Raw genomic sequence first — 24,275 nt, 5'->3', positions numbered from 1 at the left:
TCCTAACAGATTATTGGTATGTCCTATGAGAGACAGAACATTCAACTTTCTAAGATGTTAATCTCTGGTGAAAATAAAATTTAGGTTTGTTTATATGTTTGCTTTGGTTTCATTTAGTTTTCTGTTTATAACAAAGATTTTTATTTATGTTTATGTTTTATTTTGAGTCAGTATATCATCTAAGTTTCTGCCATCATTCCCACATTTCTGTTTTTGTTTTTAGTTATGTTCTCTTATTTTCTCCATAGTGTCCCAAAGTTTACTCAAGACTACCCAAGAACCTCTGCCCCAAGATGCTGTTAAACGTATGTTGTCATTTACTTGGGGAGGGGCAGAGGGGGGAGGACTGTGTTGCATGGCTAGATTATAACTTCAGCATCTATACCTTTGCATGGTTTTGTGATTTTTGAACACCTATCTTTTAGTGAACTGTATTTCCCATTGCCTTGCTTATAATGTTGTCTAATTTTGCCAGACAACTTCAGAAATGGAATTGAGAGTGTGAAATAAGCTACTTCTACTTTTGATCCATCTCCTTTGATTCAGTTAGATACACATTCACGATTTATTGTTGGATTTGGTTTTACTTTCATTTCCTGACATGTCAATAAGAGACCTCCCTATACAGTAGCAACTTGTTCCATCCCGTACGTATTTACTATTTTATAACAGAATAATTTGTGTGTATGCATTCAGTTTTGTCCGATAGACAACTGTTAAGATGAAAAGGCACTTAGATTTCAGGACTACCACTTTCATAGTAAAATGAAGAATTATACGCATTTCCTAGCATTTTCAAAAAAGATGATAGTTTATTTCCCGTAAGTTTCATTTTATATCCTTGTAGCATATAAAAGAATTGCCTTTATTTTTTATTAATTCATAGAAATGGATAACATCATTTGATAAAATTATTCTTAGGAAATCTGTGTACTGACTACATTCAAATCCACTTTCCAAACTGAGGCTGAAACTCTCTTTCATAACTTTTCTTTCTCAGTCAGTTTTTTTCACTTATTTAATAATCCTGACACCCTTCCATTCTGGAAGATGGAGTGATTTTTGTCAGCTATATTTTCTTGTCTACCTATGGAGACTATTCAATCACAGCAAGTGAAGGGCTTTTGCAATGCTAGTACAAACAGACAGGAGAAAGCATATAATTTCTAGTTATTTATAGCCTGTGCAGCTATGCAGTCTTATTTATAGCAAAGCTGCACATTTGAATAGAAAAAGTCATAGTCATTTGAAGGTCAAATGTAGAAAGTAGTCTGTGTTCAGAGAAAAGAAAATAGCTGAACTGGAAGGTGAGCCAATCCGTTTGATTGAACAAGTTGGGCTTACACTTTGCTCCTTCAACAATTGTGAGCTAATTGGGTGATTCCTTTTTGCGCTAAGGTGATTGGTTTTAAAGGTTGTTCAGTCTGAGCTGCTTCTAGTCAAAAAACGTGAAATGACATAGAAAAAGCTCTCTGGTTGAATTGATATAAGATTGCTGTTATGGAGAATGTATGCTAGCACTGCATTATGAATATAATAATTTTCCTGTCAAGACTACTTATTACTACAGTCAAGAATTTCTAGACTTGGGGGCGGGAGTTCGGCCTAGTGGGAGAGTGCTTGCCTAGCATGTATGAAGACTGGGCTCAATTCCTTGGTGTGACATACATAGAAAAACTTTATCCTTGTGAAAGCCCAAGACAGTGCTCAGGCTCTGAACTAAAAAAGAATTTGGAGAATCATTGCAAATTTAGGGACACACACATTTATTTTGGATTTTGTTCTCAAAGGTTAATACAAATACAATAGATAAAAATATCATTTTACTAATAAACATAGGGATTTCAATTTTTTTGGGGGGGTCATGGGGCTTGAACTTGGCCTGGGCACTGTCCCTGAGCTCTTCAGCTCAAGGCTACCACCCTACCCTTGGCCCTGGGCATTGTCCCTGAGCTCTTCAGCTCAAAGCTACCACTCTACCCTTGAGCCAAGCCTCACTTCCCATTTTCTAGGGGTTAATTGGAGACAAGAATCTCAGGTTCTTTTGTGCCTGAGCTGGCTTTGAACCTTGATCCTCAGATCTCAGCCTCCTGAGTAGCTAGGATTACAAGGCAAGAGCTGCGCCCGGCTTTGATCTTTTTTAAAACCTTTTTTCATAGGATTAAATAATCGTTTTATTTCCTTTATTTCCCTTCCCTTCCTTTTCTCTTTCTTTTTTTTCACCACCAGGAAAACACTTGCATGTCTTACTTGCTCAGCTAGTGGCTGACTTTCAGGATAGCATCTTTTTTGCAAGCCAATACAGAATTTATATCTGTCTTTTCTTTAGCATAGACTTTTTTAGAAGCTTCACTCTGCTCAAGACTTGATTGAGCTACACCTCCAGTTCAGATTTTTGCTGGTTAAGTGGAGATAGGATCTTGCTTGGTCAGCTAGCTCTCTTATCTCTTGAGTCACACCTATAGTTCAGGTTTTTGTTGGTTAAGTAGAGATGGAGTCTTGTGAACTTTTCTGTTCAAGTTGTCTTCAAATTCTTACAGGTGTCAGGATCTTTCAGTTGTTAGCATCTTGAGTAGGGGATTATAGGCTTGGGCTGCCATCACCCAACTGCAAATTAGTTGTTCCTGACATTAGGGCATTATAAAACTTTCATTCAGTGCACAATGCACAATAGAATTATTATATAAATTCTATGAATTATTGACTAGTTTTATACCTCAAATATAAAAACCTGATCTTATTTTCTAGTAATGCCCCATAAGATCTCATCTGAGAAGAATTCTGCATGAAACCTATCAGTGCAAGTTCAGATTTTGTTTCTAAGATACTGTTTCCTTGTCTTCAGAAGTAGTTAGGAAAGAAAATACATCAGAAAAAACATAACAGAAGATGAACCTCTTCTCTTTAGCAAAAATGTGTGATCTATAGCCGGTATGTATGTGGGGTAAAACAGCTAAGCCATAGTTTAGTTTTACTTAACCTACATAGAACCCATTCTTTATAATGGTAGTAGGTAAGCTTTGTTGAGGAGGCTCAACCAAGTCTTGAGCAGAGTAAAGCTTCTGAAAAAGTCAATGCTAAAGAAAAGACAGATGTAAGTTCTGTATTGGCTTGGAAAAAAGATGCTATACTGAAACTCAGCCACTAATGTGAATGGATGAGAAATACACAGGTGGGGGAAAATAATATTCCATTGTTCTTTCAAGGAGAATTACTTGATAAACAAACAATAAGATATTCTGAGAGAGTAATGAATAAGTCCAGGAATTACTTCAGAACAATAGAGAAAATGTTTAAATAAGTGTTCTAATACAGTGATAGAATTGAGAACAAAAATAGCTGATTGGCTAATATTCCTAAGGAGACTAAAAATAGAAGCAAACAGACCAACTCCTAATGCCTGTGATGTCACAAAGAACATCATGCCAATTTCTATAGTCAGCTGATTGCCATGTGGGGATCTCTCTACCCTGTGGTGACTCTGACCAAAGAGTGGCCCATCTCTCATTTTCACTGGCAATGTCCAGGCCAAAGCTTCTTAGCCTCAAAGTATCTCAGGCTGACATTTTTGGTCCCTGTAGCTCATCATTGTGGGAATCTGTCCCATGTATATCAGATCGGTAGCAGTATCCCCAGTCCTTGTCTCTCACCTGGCATTGTCCATCTATGATAACTGAAAATATCTCCAGACATTACTAAATATATGATGTGGAGGCAGAATAGAGTAGCAGAACGACTCCTGCTTGAGGACCTGTGACTCAGACCTAGTACTCGATTGGTATCAATAGGTATATGTATCACAAACTGAAGGCCTTTTTGAAATGTTAGGATGTCCAGAGCCTTTAATTCATAGCAGACATTTCAGAATCTGAATTTGTTAGACCATTATACTTTAAACTATTATCTTTCTTCTCAGTGCTTACATGAGAAAGGATATGTGGTTCTTGCTGTTCTAACTACAGAATTAGAGATCTTAACTGTTTCTTGTTTCTAATGAAAGCTATTGCAAGCAGAGCATAGAACAGCAACTCTCTTAAGTTGGAAGTGTATAATTCAACCATTCGGTACCATTTCCTTTCTTTTCCTTTTTCTTTTTGTTGAATTTTTATTTTTTTAATTTAATTTATTATCAGGGTGATGTACAGAGGGGTTGCAGTTACATACATAAGGTAGTAAGTACATTTCTTGTTGGACATTGTTACTCCTCTCATGCTTTTCTCCCACTTTCCCTTCCCCCACCCCTCCCACAAGTTGTAGAGTTTTATTTCCAACATATTGGCCTGTGTGTATCACTGTTACATTGGCTCAAACTTTGCCGTTTTCTTTCTCTGTTTCATCTTATTTTGAAATTCCAACCTGTGCTAAAAACCAGCCATGGTAGAAATATGCTCTATTCTTGCTATACTACTTATACCTAGGATTATGTTCCTGGTGTGTTCCTGAAATGTTTTGGTCTGGCTCCAGAAAGTATTGAGGGAGGGAGGATAAATTAATATTTTATGGAATCAACAAGTACATTTCCAAACAATATAAAAAGAGTCAGCATTTACCAAATGAAGCCAAACCACCATCCACCCCTGGGTTCTACGTTTCCTCTGAAATTCATAACCTGTAAACTGTAGATGATTCATTATTCATTATTCAGGAACTGAGTGGAATGTCCCACTTAACTCAGTCTCCAGTCATCTTAAATTGGAACCTGTCTTAATGTCTCGCTAATGTAGTCTATGGCCGAATGTGATCTGGTATTCCTAATTGTGCTCCTGCTTTTCTAAACATGAAAGAGCAGATATTAGTTCCTATTAGCACATTTTGTAGTACCAATTATGGAACTATAGCTTTTCGTAAAACTGTCAAACATTACTAAAAATAATTATTTAAAGATATGGCGCATTAAGTTACATGTCACATCAGTGCCGTGAAAACCTATCAAATTGACAAATATAAAAAGACAAATCTTTGGTATCCAGAAATGCTTAGACAAAAAGATAAAAAGCTTCCTTTTAAGCTATAATACTGAGAAACCATTAGGTGAAAAAGAGGGTAAATTGCTTAGCAAAACAGCTGTTTTCTTTTTTAAAAAACAAGGCCATTTACTCTGAATATTAAAGATACTTATTATGCATGTGTTTTATCCATTAGCTCTTTGCTGAAGGAGAGTAACTGGCTGGTTTTTCTTAAAGAAATTGGCAAATTTTTTCCGTTCAAGACACATAGTATTTTAGCCTTTGTAGGCTTTGTGGTTGTTCTCAAAACTACTCAGCTGTGCAGTTTCAGCTTGAAGGCAGCCACAAAGAATAAGACAGTTAATATACACAGCCAGGTGTGGTGGCTCACACCTGTAATCCTGGCTACTCAGGAGGCTGAGATCTGAGGATTGAGGTTCAAAGCCAGCCCAGGCACTAAAGACCAAGATACTCTTATCTCCAGTTAACCACTAGAAAACTAGAAGTGGTGCTGTGGCTCTTGGGGGAGGTGGTAGCCTTGAGCTGAAGAGTTCAGGGACAGCTCCGAGGCTCAAAGTTCAAGCCCCACAACCAAAAAATACACACACCTCTGGTCCTTCTGCAAATCATTACTTTCAAAAAGAAGCCTCGAGCAAGCCCAGCCCAGGATTAATGCAGCTATTACTTTTGAGCCCAAGATATACAAGTGCTTAAACCAAGAAACTAGCAAAGTAATCCAAGCTGTCTGTATTCAGTAACTTAATGTTTTTATTGATGGGATGAGAATCAGATCGAATTAAGAAGCAGATAGAGTTATTATATACTTGAAGAAAAAAAGATTGCTTTGGAAAGCTAGAGTAAAATGAATTAATCTTACCCACAAGACTTTCATAGAGGTTAAGGTTCCATCTCCTGTAACTGATACAATTTCTATGAAAGTGTACAATATGAAGAGTTTTGGTTCTTCTGAATTTCTCTGTAGATTGCTTACAATCCACCATTAATAAAGTTTAAGATCATTTCCAACAAATGGACAAGGAAAACAATAACCTAAGGATAGAACCCTCTGCATGCCAGTTGTTATGGCTGTTAATTCACACATATTTTTTTTTGATTTAGACTTCATAGCTTTGAAATGTTGGTGCTTTGTGCTAAGTAGAGAACGTAGATGCAAAAATAATGTCAGCATTCATCTACATTCATCTGATGTATTTCACAAACACTCCTGAATTAGTACATGTCCATACACATAAAAACAGAAATGTAGCTTGACTCAACATTGCACAGATTACATTTTTACATCCTTATGTCCACACACAACACATTATAAGAGTTCTTTGCCAGCCATAATTGTGCTGGCAGTCTAAGGGCATATTAAGGGGAATCCAAGGTAAATCAAGGGCATATTACAGGAAAGTGCCTTTGTGCTTGATGACTTGGTTTGCAGAGTCTTCTGGTAGGAAAAATAGTCCATCTCACCCACATCCTGAAAATACTGCAAGTTTTGCCTTCTCACAAAGTAATTTCCTTTTAAGTAATAAGATTTTCTTGGGGAAACTACAAGTATTGGAATGCATCTCTGGGCAGGTGTCCTTAATGATGGTAGTTGTAACACGAGCATCAAAATATAAGAGGTTTCATTAATAAAACAAACCCATTCCCCACTCCTGTGGGGAAAGTCGATACTAGGCAGACATTGCAGAAATGAAAGCATTGTTACAGCACAATTACAGTTGAAATTAGCCCTCACACACATGAGAAAGCAGTTTTCCTATAGTGTTCAGCTTATAGGAGACATTTTATTGTGAGACAAAGGGCATTCATATCCTTTTCACCTCCAAGGGTGGGGTATGGAACTTCACTTGAGAGCCACCCCTTGTATGTCATCCTTGTTTTTGGCTTCTTATCTTCTGCTTTTGTCCTGTAGCTAGTTGGTACTGATCCTTTCAAAGCATGTGATATCACATACTCCCCCTCGGCTCAAGTCCTTCTGGCTTCGCAGTCATGCATGGTCTCCCCCTGTTTTTTCTCTGCCTTTCTGTCTCAACTATGACCACAATTGTCCTCTATTGCTCATTCTGGAATTTGTCAGGCAATTTTCCTCTTAGGGATCCCTTGTTAGTTTCTCCACCAGCCTGCCGTGTTCTTTTGGCAGTTAACTGACAATTATTCACATACAACCTTTGCAATTAAGGCCCTGGACTACACCCCTCTTCATAGTTGTAGTAGATCTTGTTTTTGCCCATCTACCTACCTTCATCTTCCTTAACCCTTATTTTTTTTTCTCTTATCCAAGATACTAATCATATACTGTGTATTCTTGTTTATCTGTTATTTGTGTGTGTATGTGTGACTGTGTGTGTGTGTGTTTGTGTGTGTGTTTTGATTGTGTATCTTCATAGAACTTAACACCACCAAGCAAGTGTCTTTACTCACTGGTCTTCTCCTTATGTGTCATGTGTAATAAGAGCTGTAACACTGATAGGATGGAAGAACAAATGAATAAACAAGCCTTTTCAAGGCAGAGTAGTCTCTCCACAAAGAGCTCTGATTCCCACTTCTGTGTAGGGTAAAGAACTTAAAATCATAAATATTTGTTTTGGTTCATGTTTAGAGAAGTTTTGGTTCATGTTTCTATTGCATCTGTGTTATAGTGATATAGATTGTTAGGAGTAGGAACAAGCAAGAAATTATTGACTTACACCTGCTATTCTAGCTATTCAGAAGGCTAAGACCTAGGGACTGATGTTCAAAACCAGCCCAGGTAAAAAAAAAAAATATGAGACTTTTTTGCAATTAACCAGCAAAAAGCCAGAGTAGAGTTATGAGTCAAATGGTAGAACACTAGTCTTGAGCAAAAATGTCAAGTTATAAGCCAGGCTTTTTTTAAAATTTTACTTGTAATTTTTATTTAATCCAAGATAAATAGCTATCTAACATGGGAGGGGGTAGCAATGTTCAACAAGAAATGTACTCACTACCTAAGGTATGTAACTGCAACATCTCTGTACATCATCCTGACAATAAAATAAAATTAAAAAATCTTTTTAGACAGTGAGCAAAAAAGTAAAATATGGGATCCAAAGATATTTCATGCATACATGAACAGTGTGTTGTTCCCCTAGATTTAGAGATAAATAAGCATGCGCTTCTACAAAAACACAGACTCTTCTGTTGCATGAGGAACAAGTATAAACAAAATGTGAGAAATATGGTTATCTGAATTTCCACAATTTACTTTCTTTTAAGCCAGCCATTTTTGCCTTGTAATCCTAGCTACTCAGGAGGCTGAGATCTGGAGATCTGTGATTCTAGTGAGCTGTGACACATACTTTCTTGTCTCTTAGTGTGCTGGATTGAACATGACATCCCTGAGCCCCTCCCTTCCTCAAAGGAAACACCTTTCGCTTTTTTTTTTTTCATGTTTGTATTTGCTATGTATGTTAGCAAGCCCTGGCACACACTTAGTCACAATAGAAGAGTGTCCTGGAATATATGGCTTTAGAATGTTGAGAAAGGAGAAATAGAAATCCAGCTCTCTGGATTTCTCCTGTAAAGTATTTTTCCCTTCTTGCCACCACTCACAAAAAATGAAATAAAATATTAAATTTACTTTAAAATATCAACATTTACTTTCACTGTTCTCTTTTTTACTAAATAACTAGTTTGCCGTGAATATGATATAGGGGAGTTTTACTCACTCAAACTACTTTAAATTACTCAACTCTAGTTTGTAACTGGGACCCTTAAGAAAGATTTGCTTGGAATAAGACTATATTACTCAAGGGAATTATTATGGTGTGTGTGTGTGTGTTAAAGAATACATACATGGGCAAGGAGTTTGGCCTAGTGGTAGAGTGCTTTTTGCCTAGCATGCACAAAGACCCGGGTTCTATTCCTCCATACCATATAGAAAAAAGCCGGAAGCGGTGCTGAGGCTCAAGTGGTAGAGCTCTAGCCTTGAGAAAGTTCAAGGATAGTGCTTAGGCCCTGAGCTCAAGCCCAGGACTGGCCAAAAAAAAAAAATATCTATATATGTATATGTATATGTATGTATGTATGTATGTGTCTGTGTGTGTATGTATTTATATGATTTATTATGAGGATTTGGCCCACAAGATAAGAATAGACATTAATAAGTCCCACAATCAAATATCTCTGGTGAAATAGAAACTCAGGAAATGGTATAATACAGAACAACTTGAAAGACCTGAGAATGAGGGAAGCCATAAAGTGAGAATACCAGTCTTGGGACAGAAAACCAGTATTCCAATGCAGCCAAATAAGGAAGCAAAACATATTCATTCTTCCTCAGACTTTGATTTCTAATCAGGTTTGATAGATTGGAGACATTGGAGAAGTCAGCCTACTTTACTGCAGACCTAAGTGTCTCTGTTATCCTGAAACAGCTTCCATCTCAGAAATAATACTTAACTTGGGCATCCTGTAGTCAGTTAAATTGTTACATAAAATTAACACTCACTGAAATATATCTAGATGGATAGAATGAGCTGGTAATATAGTAGAAAAAAAGGCTAGAATATTTCTATATTCTTAGAAGGATGGATTTGATTCTTAAATTTGTCCTAACAGTATTAAACACTTCTGATGCTTATTTCTTGATTATCCTTTTATAAGCTATGTTTCAGTTTAGGACAATGAAATCATAGTGGCTCCGATTATGGCATTTTTATTTTTCGTGTCCATTATTTAGTACCAATATTTGTAAACTGTAAGAACTGGGAAAAAGATATAAAATATACCACTCAGAAGTTGAAATACAATGTAATATAATGTAAGAGGCTATACTATGGTTAAGGCTGCAGCCAGATGGCTAACTGGTCAATCTGTATGTGCCCAAATGTCTTTACATTGTTACCTGTTTAAAATGTAAAGCACAGTCTGCCCAATTATATCATTCTGCTGGATTGTATTACACCAAAAGAATGTTTTGGTGTTATTTTCTGGTTTTACTTGTTCTCATTTGTACTCTACCAAAAAAAGATGAGAAAATTGATTAAAACCATAGGAAACAAATTTAAAGTGATAAATACTACCTACAGTTCAGGTTGGGAAAATGATTAAGTGAAAAATACTAGCATATAGACTTGAGGCATACAAACAAGTAAAAATTTCAAACTGAAGTTTATTTTTCAATCTCTCAAATTAAGAACTTACTCTATTTCAATATTTCATGTGGGTTGTGCATAGGATTTTTTTTTAGATTTTTTTTTCTTTTTTTTTTTTAATTGTAATTAGTAAAAGGGTTATATGATATTTGCCAGATAGAAGGTGCATTAATTCACATACATTGATACCCTTTCACATGTCTTGGTACCCGTATCCCTCCCCCCCCACACCCCCCACCCGTCTTGGTTTTCCCCCCTTCCTTATCAAATTTCAAATATCCAAATACAAATAAATTCAATAAATCAGATAACAAAGTGAGATACTATACCAATATGAGATAACCAATGGACAGCAAAGGAGATGAGAGACAACATAGTACATTAAGGACAACAATTATTCATTATATGGCTTTTGTTTCAATATCCTGGAGGTCCTTTCAATTAGCTTCACATTATATGTCCTTATGTATCAAGATTTTGCTCTATTGCAAATCTCTGCTAGTAGAGCCCAAGGTTGCATAGGATTTTTATTTAAGAAAAATGTGTACATGTTACCTTTCCTACAGATGGCACTTCATGATCCTGTGTGTAATTGCTTTTAAGAACGTAAAAGTAACTGAATAGTTGGTTTCTGCCATGGTTAGCATGAGCAGTTAGATGTTAATAGTATGTAATAAACAGAAAATGGACAGGGTACAATTGTATTTGTATGATACTCTTTCTAAAATGTCTTAACTCACGTCTCCTTTTGCCTATTATGTTGTACTATGTGTTGTCTCTATTTCATAAAGCATATAAAATGCTAAAGTCTCCCTGCATCCCAGCTGACCTAAAATAAGATCTGAGATTCAAATCCAGCGATGCTTATTGTTAAGCTGGGTATGATCCTTCCATATTTCTCCCCTTTGAAGTCAGGGTATTTTGGAATGCCATTTTCCTTATTAAATAGAGAATGGGGACAGTTCTAATAGGTGGTTCCTCTCCATCTTCTACGTGAAGTCAGCATATGGATACTTCTCAGCTACAATTAGGGTTTTGAAAGATAATTCAATCAGTGATGAATGTGAAAGGGAGGAAATCAGAATGGATATGTCTCTTTAATAATTAAATTTATTGCTTTTTAGCAAAAGAAAAAATGCCTGTGATTTCACTTAGTATCTTGAAGTCTTTGGATTAAGATTCCAGATATTTGTCTTAATCATGCATAAAGTACAGATAACTTGAAACTTTAGCTGCTAAGGTGCCTCAGCCATAGATTCTTCTCATTCAAGATGAGTGAGATGTTACATCCCAAGGATAAGACTTCAGTAATTAGATAAAAATAGTGAACAGAGCACTGAGCATTGATATTACAGTAATCTGTTGAATAAAATACTTAAATTGACTTGACCTAAGAAGATAATGAAAGCATTTCATTTGGGAAGGAAAAATGTATTCTTTAACTTTAAATCACATCTGCCTATTTTTTTCCTATTTTTAAGCTCCTAAATACTTTGAATTCTTCCCAATTCTTATTAATCTTTTGGAAAACTGTTTGTATAAGCATCTTACACATGAGTGGGAACATTTTTGATTTATAAGTGCTCTCTTCCATTTTATAGCCATGTAAGTTGCAATGCACACATTTCTTAGTGTTACTGGATTTAAAATAGGTTTCACTTTATTTTTGACAAGTTGAAGAATGAATTATAGACCATTGACAAATTTGTGAGGGCAGAGGTCCTTTTGTGATTTCAAACATGCACTTATTGACATATTTCTATTTTGTAGTATTTCAGATACTCTCATGAAAGGCTACTTTGTAAATTAAACTATCTAAAAGAAAAGACATCACACAGAATTTACATGTGTCCAAGAGGATTCAGTAGTAACTTGACTTTCAGATTTCTTTGGTCTATAGAAATCTTAATGTGTGATAATGATGATACCATTTATTTTCAAGATGACAGAATTAGTAATCTAGCAATGCATATGGCTGTGGGGTAACATGGCCAAATTAAGCACCAACAGCTCAATGCATGCCTGTGTGGCAAAGAGTTTCATAATGTTCTAATTGTGGAATGAGCTATTTTCAATTTTCCCATAACCCACCACTAGTATGGGGTATGGCCTATCCTTATTGTGATGCAGAATGTCTGGTGGTGTTCTTCTAAATTGCGTTTAACATCTTGTGTGTGCCTTTAACTAAACTCTCTGTCCTGGAAAGCAGCAGAAAATACAGCTTTCTGGATGTTTCTATTCTCAACCTCCTTCCTTTCTACTTTATAGTTCCTACCACAGCTGCCAGCACTCCTGATGCTGTTGACAAGTATCTGGAGACACCAGGTGATGAGAATGAGCATGCCCATTTCCAGAAAGCCAAAGAGAGGCTGGAGGCCAAGCACCGAGAGAGAATGTCCCAGGTAAGCCTAATTCCTCTGTCTGCACTATAATGTCCAGACATCTGGGCTTTCATCTGCCTCCATCTCCCCAGGGCTCCAGTGACTTTATCCAAACCTTTTTAAAGAGAGGTACCCAATCTGAGATTTTACATAACCATGCTACCTAGGAAAGTCCCAGATATAAGATAGGGGAGGGTTTTGTAACATAGAATAAACTGTCTACAACATTCTCTCAGGTAAAGAAAAGTACTTAGTGTTGAAAGATGATGGACATGTTAATATACTTACAGTCCTAGCTGCTGTAAAGATGGAAACAAGACAAGAGCTAGAGTTTAAGTAATTTCCAGGATAGCCTGGGCTACAAGCTAGGTCATGTCTGTAGACAGACAATGGATGGATGGATGGATGGATGGATGGATGGATGGATGGATGGATATATGGAACAGTAGTGATCATTGCATTTCATCTTGTTCCACAAGCGATTGACAGTAGATTCAATATTCAAGAAATGGTCTTCTACTCTAGCCCAAAGCAATGTCATTTTGTAAACCCAAAGGTGGTGCTTGCAACACAAGTGTTTCTTGCTCCCAGCCCAGGAGTCTTTTACCCTATACAATATTATGAATCCTGTTTTTCCTTTAGCAGATTTTTTAAAAATTAAATCATAAAAGCACTTGTGTCTGAAACATGATTCATCTAGACAGAACTTCAGCTACAATTTAAATGAATATTGTGTTAAAGTTTGATAAGAGAGAATCTTAGCCCTTTCTCAGAAGTACCTTTTAGTTAACAAATATGTATTTTTTGCCAGTCAATTTTCTCACTTGTGTTCTACAAAGTTAAATACCAAGAAAATATTTTTAAAAAAAAACGTAAGTGCATGGAAAAAGTATTTATTGTTTTAGTGTTACTATTCTCATATAAATTAGATGTGAAAAAAAATTTACCAATCTTGGACCAGTCTACTGTATGTTTTCTAAGTACTGTGGATTTACTAAAATTAAGTCTGGCACTCTACCGCTTGAGCCACATCTCCACTTCCATGAGATATGTGTTTTCTAGACTTTCCTATCCAGATTGGCTTTGAACTTCAGCCCCCAGATCTCAGTATTCTCAGAAGCTAGGGTTACCAGTAGAAGCCACCAGTACCCAGCCAAAATTAAAGCTTTGGTAGAATATTAGCCATCTATTTTTCTTTAGTATGTTTTCTGATCTAGGACCTTGCCTCCTGGCCAAGGTTGGTGCTTCCCACGTGGGCCTTTGCATCCTAGTGCATGGGTCTCTTTGGAAACTAGGAAACAGACTGACTTCTCAGTGGGAGTCATCTCCTCCTTGCTGGACTCACCATTTCTGAATAGAAATAAAACGTTTCTTTTTAGAACATGAAAATAGTCACATTCCTTAAAAGGCATGGCATTACTACTATAATTTTTTTTTGCCAGTCCGGGCTTGAACTCAGAGCCTGAGCACTGTCCTTGGGCTTTCTCAAGGCTAGAGCTTCTGGCTTTTCCTATGTATGTGATACCAAGGAACTGAACCTGGGTCTTTGTGCAAGCACTCTACTACTAGACCAAACACCTCTCTCCCCCACCTTGTTAATTCATCTTCATTTTTCAGCAAGAGCTATAACTGACATCATAGGATAGGAAAGGCCATCTGCTAGATTTTTGTATCACAGAAAAGGGAGACACTTGAACTAACATTTATCTGCATAACATGTGGTGCTGATTTGTGGAGACTTTTTGACTTTGAACTTGTCTTCTTAAATCTCTACTTAGTAGTAGTCATTTTCTCTGCTTGAAACAGCCACGCCTTTTAAATCCATAAATCCAGGTGAAATTGATACCTTTGTGCACAGAAGGAAAACTACTTGATATATCTGTGTAAAGCAACCATATGTCTAGCTAGATAGACCCTATGAATTTAAAATCTAAAAAATTTGGTGGGTGGGGAGGTCATTGCCTGATTTTTTTAATTGTAGTTTTTGTTATTTATCGTTTTCTTGTGGAGAATTTAAGAAATTTTGGCACTTTATTGATGTTGTTGTACCTTACAGCTAAAAACCTGTAAATATTTTTTGTGACTAGCATCTAGCAGATACAATAAGTATCTAAATTATAAAAAGAAGTTCCTTCATTAATTATGTTTTAACACTCATAATAGGTACTTAGAAAGGATAGGTCCTTCAAAATATTGACCATACTTGGAGATGTTTATTTTGAATATAATCAGTAGTCTCTTAGAGCCAGTTCTTCTACAGCTCTTCTTCTGTCACTGAGTATAAATTTAGCTTGCTAATTGACTTCCCATTTTGTAAAGGAAGATTGAAACAATAGTCATGAGTTTATCATCTTTCCTTTTCTGTTTGTCACTCCTCAGTTGTTACTTGGGGTCTTTAACCTTGTATATAAAATGGGAATAAACAGTATAGTTTAAGGACTCGATTAATGAAGTTTTATAAAATATTTATATCCAGTATCAATGGTAATGCTATCTATTATCACTGTACCACAGGAGAGCCCATAAGTCAAAGCATAAAGTGTGTGTACCCATTTGCAGGGAATAGTCCTGAGATCCTGGTATAGGTTTATCTGTTAATTTATGGGGCTGTGAGAGTTCTGAATTTAAAAAAAAAAAACTGTCTTTGAGTTAATTTCCGTACTTTTAATTTCTACGCTTTTAATGCTTTAGCTATTTCATGGACTACCAACTCAAAATTGAGAGTCCAGGTTCTGAATTTACAAGGTGAGATGAAAAAAGCAGGATATCAGTTTCTCACTTTCCAACAAAATGTTTGATTTCTATCTCAAACTCATTTTGAGATTCTTTGCCTAAGGAATGTACAGTAGAGTATCATCACTGAATATTATTAATACAGGAAATTGAAATATTTTTACCGTAAGGCTTATCTCACCTAAAAGCAGTAACAGTCTTCAAGATCCTTCTTGCCCACAGGTACCCTTTATTAACTTATGAAAACACCAAGGGACCTGGGACATAATGTTTGTTTTGTATGTGTTCTGGTTCTTGCTAATGGCAATTTCTCTGTGAACTTTTTGATATGCTGTTCAAGTATTGGAGAAATTTAATTCTATCTTATTTTCTCCATAATTTCACTAAAACAACAGTCTTTTTTTCTTTTTTTTTGGTTGGTGGTGGGGCCTAGACTCTGGGCCTGGGTGTTGTCCCTGAGCTCGTCAGCTCAAGGCTACCACCCTTGAGCCACAGCACGACTTCCAGTTTTCTAGTGGTTAATTGTAGATAAGAGTCTCATGGCCTTTAGTGCCAGGGCTGGCTTTGAATCTTGATCCTCAAATCTTAGCCTCCTGAGTAGCTAGAATTACAGGCATGAGCCACTGGGCCCGGCTTAACTGGAGTTTCTTATACACAAAGTATACATAGCCCTATGCATTATCCCAAAATTAATGCTAGTGAATAATACAAACTAATTACAAATTGGTATGGTGAATTTTGAAGGATATCACAAAAAAATTTTTTTCAAGTTTATCCATTAAAAATAGGATTTTAAAGTATACAAATTCATACCTGACACCTGATTTCTCTTTCTTCATTTCACTCATTAGTCATGTGTTCCACGTAAACCCATTTAATAGATAATATACTTGAAAAGGGAAAGCTAGCCATAGGTAGTGAGAGTGAGTATTCTCCCTCAACTAGATAGACACCATGCATTGAGACAAAGTGTGAGCCCTCTCACAGAATCAGGACTGACAGGATTAAGTTGTTTTCCCAGTAAATCAAATTCTCCTGGTTAGCCTAAATTAGTGTATGGGTTTTGTTGTTATTTTTTTGTTTTGTTTTGTCTACTGTATTTTCTTAGAATTTCTGGAGGGCTCTCTACTAATCTTAGTCATTTGTGACTCAGGTTGGGGAACAGATGCACTCTGTACGGAGTGCATCTAAGGATTTCAGACAATTTTAATAGCATTGTATTCAAGACATATAAAAAGTTCTGTTTGCCTTGACCTCTGTGATAAAAAGATATATCTGGCAATTTTCACTTATCTTCATAAAAAAAATGAAAAAAGTATGTTTAATTGATTCATTTGGGGGCTGGAAGCTGGTGCCTTTATGAATACTTGGTATTTATTTACATCAAATAAAATGGATTCCATGTATTTATCAAGGAAAAAAAGAATGTTTCAAAAGGCCACAACCCTACAGTAATCAATATGAATATTAGTGTTCGACAGCTATGATAAATTATATTCTTCTGGAAAGTCTAATATTATCACATAGGAATTATTCTGTGATACCTTCTTTAATGTTTACAATGACAAAAGTTGAGGAAAAAAATACTATAATTTATTGAACAAATGCTTGATTTCAGTTGAAATTCTGTCTCTTTTTGTTGTTGTTTTAGGTCATGAGGGAATGGGAAGAAGCTGAACGCCAAGCAAAGAACTTGCCCAAAGCTGACAAGAAGGCCGTCATCCAGGTAGATTCTAAGCCCATATTCCTTCCCCACCAAACAGGACACACCTACAACTTGTTTACTGTGGGCCTCCCGCTTTCCCAATGTCCTCTGGAATGTTATATGTGCTATAGTCCTATGAACTTGAACTCTTTCCAGTCATTGTCTAGTAAATGAGGAGGGTTTTTGTTGTTGTTGTTTTTTTGTTTGTTTGTTTTTTGCCAGTCCTGGGGCTTGAACTCAGGGCCTGAATACTGTCCTACTGTCCTTTCTCAAGTCTAGCATTCTACCACTTGAGCCACAGCACCACTTCTGGCTTTTCTATATATATTTGGTACCAAGGAATCGAACCCAGGTCTTCGTGCATGCTAGATAAGCACTCTACCACTAGGCCAAACTCCTGGCCTCCAAGGAGTCTTAATCCTGCCTTCTCTTAGCTTCCAGTCATTTCAAATTATGGTTAATTTCCGTAAAACTCATTGTCACTTGCAATGTACTTTTTGTTAACAATATATCTTTTGGTGTGCCCTAGTGCTTTTTCCTTAGCATTTGGCTTATTACATGGAGGGAAATGAAATGTTATTTCTTTCAAAAGACCAGTTAACTGAACTGACCACTCTCCCTGTTACTAACGGATATGTTTCCATGGCAGCATTTCCAGGAAAAAGTGGAATCTCTGGAACAAGAAGCAGCCAATGAAAGACAGCAGCTGGTGGAGACACACATGGCGAGAGTAGAGGCCATGATCAATGACCGCCGCCGCCTGGCCCTGGACAACTACCTCACTGCTCTTCAGGCCGTGCCTCCCAGGGTAGGGGCTACCCCTAGAACCTGGTTTCAGGTCACAGCACAGACACTAGGGGTTGGAGGTTGGAGGGCCAGGTACTGAACACTAGAGGCCACATAAGAGAAATTAGGAGAGATGCTCTGAGCACCTTATTTATGAGTATGGCTTTTGTACATTCTCTATTGAAGGCCATGGAATCAACTGGACTGATTTCACAGTCATGAGAACTCTCCCACTCACACTTCTTAGAGCTGGTAGCCTGGAACAAAAAGTCCAAGCTTGAATTGACTTAATATTCCTGAGGTGCTAACTACTGAACATAATATTGAAATTCTGATACACAAGAGCTACTGCAGCTCTTCAGGCTGCAGTAATAGATTCCTGGCTTATGAACAGCGGAAATTTAATTCTCACAGTTTAAGAAGACTTGACAGAGGCTGAGAAGTCCAAGATGTAGGCACCAGTGATATTTGATGTCTGATAGTGGATTTGAACGAGCTAAGTTCAAAGATGGTCATCTCGCTGACGTCACAGGAGAACTCTCTGGGACCGCCTCTGGAATGGCACTAATCCTGCTCCCGAGGGTTCTGCCCTCATGACTTAAATAATCATGGTCATGCATCCACTTAGTACTAGGTTTTACTGGATGGATTTGGAGTGGGAAAGATAAGCATTCAGAAAGGTTTGCAATGTAATATATCCCAGCTCCTTTGTTACAAGTTACTACTTGGAGCAACAAAAGTGTTGATGCTAGCTGAGTTGGAGTCAAGGCTACCACCCTACCTCTTGAGCCACAGTGCCACTTCCGATTTTCTAGTGGTTAAATGGAGATACGAGTCTCACAGACTTTAGTGTCCAGGCTGACTTTAAACTATGATCCTCATGTCTCAGCCTCCTGAGTAGCGTGGGTTACACTGCACCTGGTGAATTGGAGTCATTTTTAGCTCATATGTAGGAACTAGATTGAAATTCTGGCTTAGAGCAGGGGCCAGTCCAAGCATGATGGAAGGCCTGGCTGGGAGGAAGACCTGGACAGGCAAGATGTCACCAGTAAATTTACCTCTGGCTTGCCTTTTCATCAGGAAGACTAGGTACATTTAGTGACATTACAGAAAGCTTATTTGAATCTCTTATATTGTTCTATGTTTTTTGATTGTCCTTCATTGGTATATGAATTATAAGTATTTCATTTTTTTCAGTATTTTCAGGAGAATTTATAAAGCATTTTAACCTATTGATATTATACTGATTCAACTGATATCATACTTCTTCACAGACTGTATAAGAACTTTACAGTAGTCTTTTGTATGACTATATGAAATCTATTCCAGAGACCACTCTCAGTACCAAATTTCTGTAGATATTCAAGTTTCGTATAGAATTGCCCTTACCTTCAAATTATCTCCAGATTTCTCTGTTTTGTGGAAGGTGTGGTTTGAACTCAGTCTCACTCAGTTTTCTGACTTGGCTGGTGTTCTACCTTGAGCCACACCTCCAACTCTACTTCTTGCTTTTTATTTTGGAGATGGAGTATCACAGACTTTACTGCCTGGGTTATCCTCAAGCTACCATTCTCTAGCTCACAGCCGCCTGAAAAACTAGGATTATAGTTTTGAGCCACCAGTACCAGGCTAGATTACTCATAATAACTAATATAATGTAAGTGATAAATAGTTATTTACTTAGAGAGTAATGACATTCTTTTAAAAGCTTGTATATTTGCAACAAAGATGGACATGATGAATTTTATCTTATTGAATGCTGGATACTTTTATAGAGCTATAATTATTCCCAGGCTTTGTTTTGAAATGTAGTTAAGTTACCTGACAGCAGTTTGGATTTAAGTTTTTTAGACTGATTGGGTAGAATCAGAACTGCTTTCTGCCTGGAGCTGGTTATTACCCATTAGTGAAGCAAGGCTCTTCTGACTGACCTTCATGAAGGGTGAGTTGTTCCATCTGACTTAGAAGTATTATTCACTATATGAACTCTGAAGTGTCATTACCTCTCAGATTTTGGGCCCAGTGTTTTTCCTTGGCTTCAGTTGTTTCCATATATGTGTGTGCATACATATATATATATATATACATACATACATACATACATACATACATACATACATACATACATGTGTGTGTATATATATGCTGATCATTTATCATCTATAGTTTAAAAAATCACTCTCCCCACTCTTCCCTCTGTTCTCTTTCTGGTGGACTCTTGTCCACCAATACTCTTATCTTAAAGTTCTAACTTACTAAGTCTCTCTCCAGCCTCTTCAGCTCCAGGTGTCGTCCAAACCCTAACTAGGTTCCCTTTTAGTAAGCTCAGGGGATCTATGGAAACTCAAGGCAATGAACTTGGACAGTCACTTGTTTGTTTCTTCTTGAAGCATCTGAGGTCTAATAACTTGCAGATATAATTCTCTATTTAGTCTGTTTGTTAGCTGTTTGAGTCAGGAAAGTCAACTGCTTCCTCTTACTGAATCCTGGCTAGAAGTTAATTGTGTAACTAACCCAAAAAGCTACCCACTTGTACAGTTTTTCTTCACTGCTTTGGTTTGTTTTGCTGGCTTGCTTTCATTCTGTGTAAAGTTGATGTAAAGGGTTACAGTCAAGAAATTAGTGCATTTCTTTTGGAACAACATCATCCCCTCCCTCATTTTCTTCCAGGTTTTTCCCTCCTGACCCCCCTCCTCCCAAGTAGTATAGTTCATTTCCAACATAGTGTCATAAGGTTGTACTGCAGAGAACCACCAAAAAAAAAAAAAAGAGCTTGCATTGATCCTATTTTACCAATGACATCAGTATAATCTCAAGACATAGAATGGCTGGTTCAGGGTGTCACTGCTAGCAAGAGACAGGGTAGAAATCTGAATCACAGTTGCCTATGGCTGTGCCTTGTCACTAGACCATACTTCCTCTCTGAACAAAGAGCTTTTGAAATAGATATGCACATTAGCATTTCATTTTCTCTGAACAAAATAATCTGTTCTTCCCAGGCACTACTTAGTAACATTTTGTTTACATCTCTGGAAATAAAAAGATTACTAGTTCTTTCTCTAGAGATGAATAATGGGAATCATTTGGTAGAACAGAGCAATGTGGTAGGTTCTGCGACCACAGCTCAACAGGAGACATGTTGTGAAGTTGTCCAGCTGAGAGTCCGGTCTTTGAAGTAAGATTTTGAATGTAAAATGGAACTGAATGGGGTCACTAACAAGTGAACATTCAGAATCTTTCTGAGTTTCATCAACTGTCACTGGAAAAGCAGAGGCAAGAAGAGTGTTTTTGCAAGTTCCATGAATTGTTTTTTTGTGGTTATTGGTTTTGCAATGTTGTTGTGTGCTTTTGTTTCTTGGTCTTTTTATTATGTATACATTGTTATTTCTTGCTGGTCCTGGAGGCTTGAATTCTGAGCCTGAGCTCCTTTTGCTCAAGGATAGAGCTCTTATCAGTTGAGCCACCATGATTAATTGGAGATAAGAGAAGGGACTTTCCTTCCTGGACTGCCTTTGAACTACAATCCTCAGATCTCAGCCTCCTGAATAGCTAGAATTACAGGCATAAACCACTGGCACCTGGTGTTGTTAGGCGGTGGCAAAAGAAGAACACAGAAGTGGAAGGAAAGGGAGTGAACAAATACAGTAATGGTATTCACTATACACTACATAAAAAATGAACAATGCAACTTATGTGCCAAAACAGAAGGGAGGAAATGAGGAAAGGATGACATTGTCTAAGAAAAAGGTATTCATTACTTGACTTATTGAATCGTAACCCCTAATTCCTTAATAACTATATTAAATAAAAATTTGGGCCAGGAGTGTGCCCTGGTGGTAGAATACTTGCATAGCATGCGCGAAGCCCTAGGCTTCGTCTGTACCACATACACAGAAAAAGCTGAAAGTGGTGCTGAGGCTCAAGTGATAGAGCTCTAGCCTTGAGAAAGCCCAAGGATAGTGCTCAAGCCCTGAGTTCAAGCCCCAGGACTGGCAATTAATCAATAATAAGTAAATAAATATTTGAAAAGAACACTTTGCCAGAGCTTCATTTTCATATAAGAGGAGGAGTTTAGATGGTTCACTGTGGTACTGTAGGACTGTGAAACAATGAGCCTGAAATTAGCCCTGTTTTCGAAGTTGCCATCTTCATTTGAGTGCATTAGATATTGCACTTACTTCTGCCCTTCAGAATGCCTAAAAAAATTCTTTTCCTTTGTTAAGGACTTTTTTTGTAAAATTTATTTTATTTTTTTTATTGTAGGGGTAATGTGTAGAGGGGTTACAGTTACATTCACCAGCTAGTAAGTGCATTGTGCATTACTTCCCATACATTGATGCCCCTTCTCTTGTTTTTGTCCCCATTTCCCTCCTCCGACTCTCTCCCAATCATCTTGTTTTCCCTCCTTCCCTTTCCTATTTCAAATAAACAAATATATACAATATACCAGGTAACGAAGTCAGATACAGTAACAATATGAGATTAACCAAAGGGCAACAAAGGAGACGAGAAATAACATAGTACGTTAAGAACAACAATCATACAAGATAAAGCTCTTGTTTCCGTATCCTAGAGATTCTTTCATTTAGTCTTATTCTATATGACCTTATGTACCTAGGTTTTGTCCTATTGTAATCCTCTGCTAGGAGCATCCAAGATTTGTACTCATTATTACAAATGAGGAAACCATTGAGCCTATATTCCTTTGGGTCTGGCTTAAAGTAAGCCAGATATAATTTTTTCCAAGTCTCTCCATTTCCTTACAAATGGGGCGATGTCGTTCTTTCTGATGGCAGCATAGAATTATATTGCATATAAGTACAACATCATCTTGATCCAATCATCTACTGAGGGACATCTGGGTTGGTTCCCTATCTTTGCTATGGTAAATAATGCTACAGTAAACATCGTTGTGCTAGTGGATTTAGTATGCCCTTGTTTCTAGACGATTGGGTAAATGCCAAGTAGTAGAATTACTGGGTCATAGGGGAGTTCTATGTTTAGTCTTGAGGGATCACCATATTACTTTCCATAGTGGTTGAACGAGTTTACACTCTCACCACCACTGTAGTAGCAATCCCTCCTGGCCACATCCCAGCCAGCATCTGTTGTTACTAGATTTCTTGATCATGGCCATTCTAGCTTGTTGAGGAATTTTATCCATTGCTCCTAAAAGAGAAATCAACAGCTTCCCAGAGATTTTCTGGGAAAGGTCACATCTTATACATAGAGCCATAAGGAAAAATATTGGAGATACCCCACATTTATTGGAAAATACAAAAGTAAACATGACATATATTAGTGAATATTAGTGAATATATTTCAAAAATGTTGTAATTAAGGATATTTTCTGTAGATTCTATAGCTCTCACTTTTTAATACCTATTCTCTTTAATTATGTGCCTTTCATTTTTTAATCTTATATCTGTGTTGCGTATTTCCTTTTTTGTTAATTATTCACCTATAGGCTAATATACTGATAATCCAAGAGTATATTCTTTGTCTCATATATATATATATTTCAGATTATCACACTTTCAAAATATGTATAATCCTCAGGAGATAAAGTAGAATACTTAAATATCTTTGCACAGAGGATAAATTCCTCTTTATTGAAGTCTAAGCCAGTCTTTAACTTTTATTACACTTCTACAAATATCCATGGTACAGCTAAGGTTTTTTTTCTCTTTTCCTCCTCAGCAGAGTAAAGTCCTCTCCTTAGCTGTATCACATATGTTTAACTTCTATTATTCTGACCAGTTCATCATTTCTTTTTTTTAATCATAAGTTTTAGCCATCTTTCCATAGTTAGTTCAGTGCTTCCTTCCATACCCTGATGAAGACTCTTAGTAAAGCTTCTCCCTGGTTTAAGTAATAGAAGCTTAATGCTCTTAGAGCCTGCCCCTCCCTAAGTGTCAGAGTCACTTAAAAAAATACATAAGCGTATTTTCTAATGACTCAACATTCTCTGTAGTCTGAAGATAAATTTGACTTCATATAGGATCTTGTATAGTTTAAGGACAGAGAGGGGATTTTTTAAACATAAGTAAATAAAAGTTGCTATTGAATTTGGTCTGGAAAAAAACTAACTTCCTAATTAATAAGATTGAAATGTTTTAAAGACTAAGGAGAAATAACTAATCTTTTCATTTTAATCCTGAGTCTGCGTGTTCCTTTAGCATGGTAATTATTATCCCAATTTCAACTACTATTGGGAATTTTTCTATGTGAGTGGGTATTAGGAAACACTAGCATGTATACATCTACTTACTAATCTTGTTTTAGTTTTACCATTGTCTCAATATGACAGCAATGTTATTCATACAGAAATTTATTCCATACTTGAATCTACTGTTTCATTTTCTATAGCATGTGCTCCCTATTCATTCTCATTTCTGTATAGTTTTGCCAAGTGTTAAATTTTCTTACAATTTTTGAAAACTTTCTCATAGAATTCTTCCATAGAACATTCTTGTGATGCTCTGATGTGAGGGTAGTTTTTGTCATCAAGTTGTGATTTTGCTTGAAATATAGGCACTAGGGTATTTAAAGCATTTTACCATCAAGTTTTACCAAAATTGGGCCATACTGATAA

At 36.8% G+C, this 24,275-nt stretch overlaps 1 protein-coding gene across 7 annotated transcripts in view; it reads left to right on the top strand.

Moving 5' to 3' along the window:
- The window catches only part of App (amyloid beta precursor protein), a 199,155-nt gene that overhangs the window by 117,235 nt on the left and 57,645 nt on the right, over positions 1-24,275 (top strand). For 4 of the 7 annotated variants that reach the window (XM_090348296.1, XM_090348287.1, XM_090348323.1 and 1 more), the window contains 3 exons: positions 12,344-12,477; positions 16,841-16,915; positions 17,544-17,702. In XM_090348296.1, coding sequence (XP_090204422.1) covers positions 12,344-12,477; positions 16,841-16,915; positions 17,544-17,702 — 368 coding nt within the window. Of the gene's footprint in view, positions 1-248; positions 306-12,343; positions 12,478-16,840; positions 16,916-17,543; positions 17,703-24,275 lie in introns of all 7 variants that reach the window. The other 3 variants (XM_090348278.1, XM_090348304.1, XM_090348269.1) reach the window with 1 other exon arrangement.

The sequence above is a fragment of the Megascapheus bottae genome, chromosome 1 (assembly GCF_031878675.1).
Source record: "Megascapheus bottae isolate mThoBot1 chromosome 1, mThoBot2.hap1, whole genome shotgun sequence".
NCBI classification, from domain to species: domain Eukaryota; kingdom Metazoa; phylum Chordata; class Mammalia; order Rodentia; family Geomyidae; genus Megascapheus; species Megascapheus bottae.
Note: the sequence above shows the minus strand (reverse complement) of the source record. Positions and strands in the feature narration are given on the sequence as shown.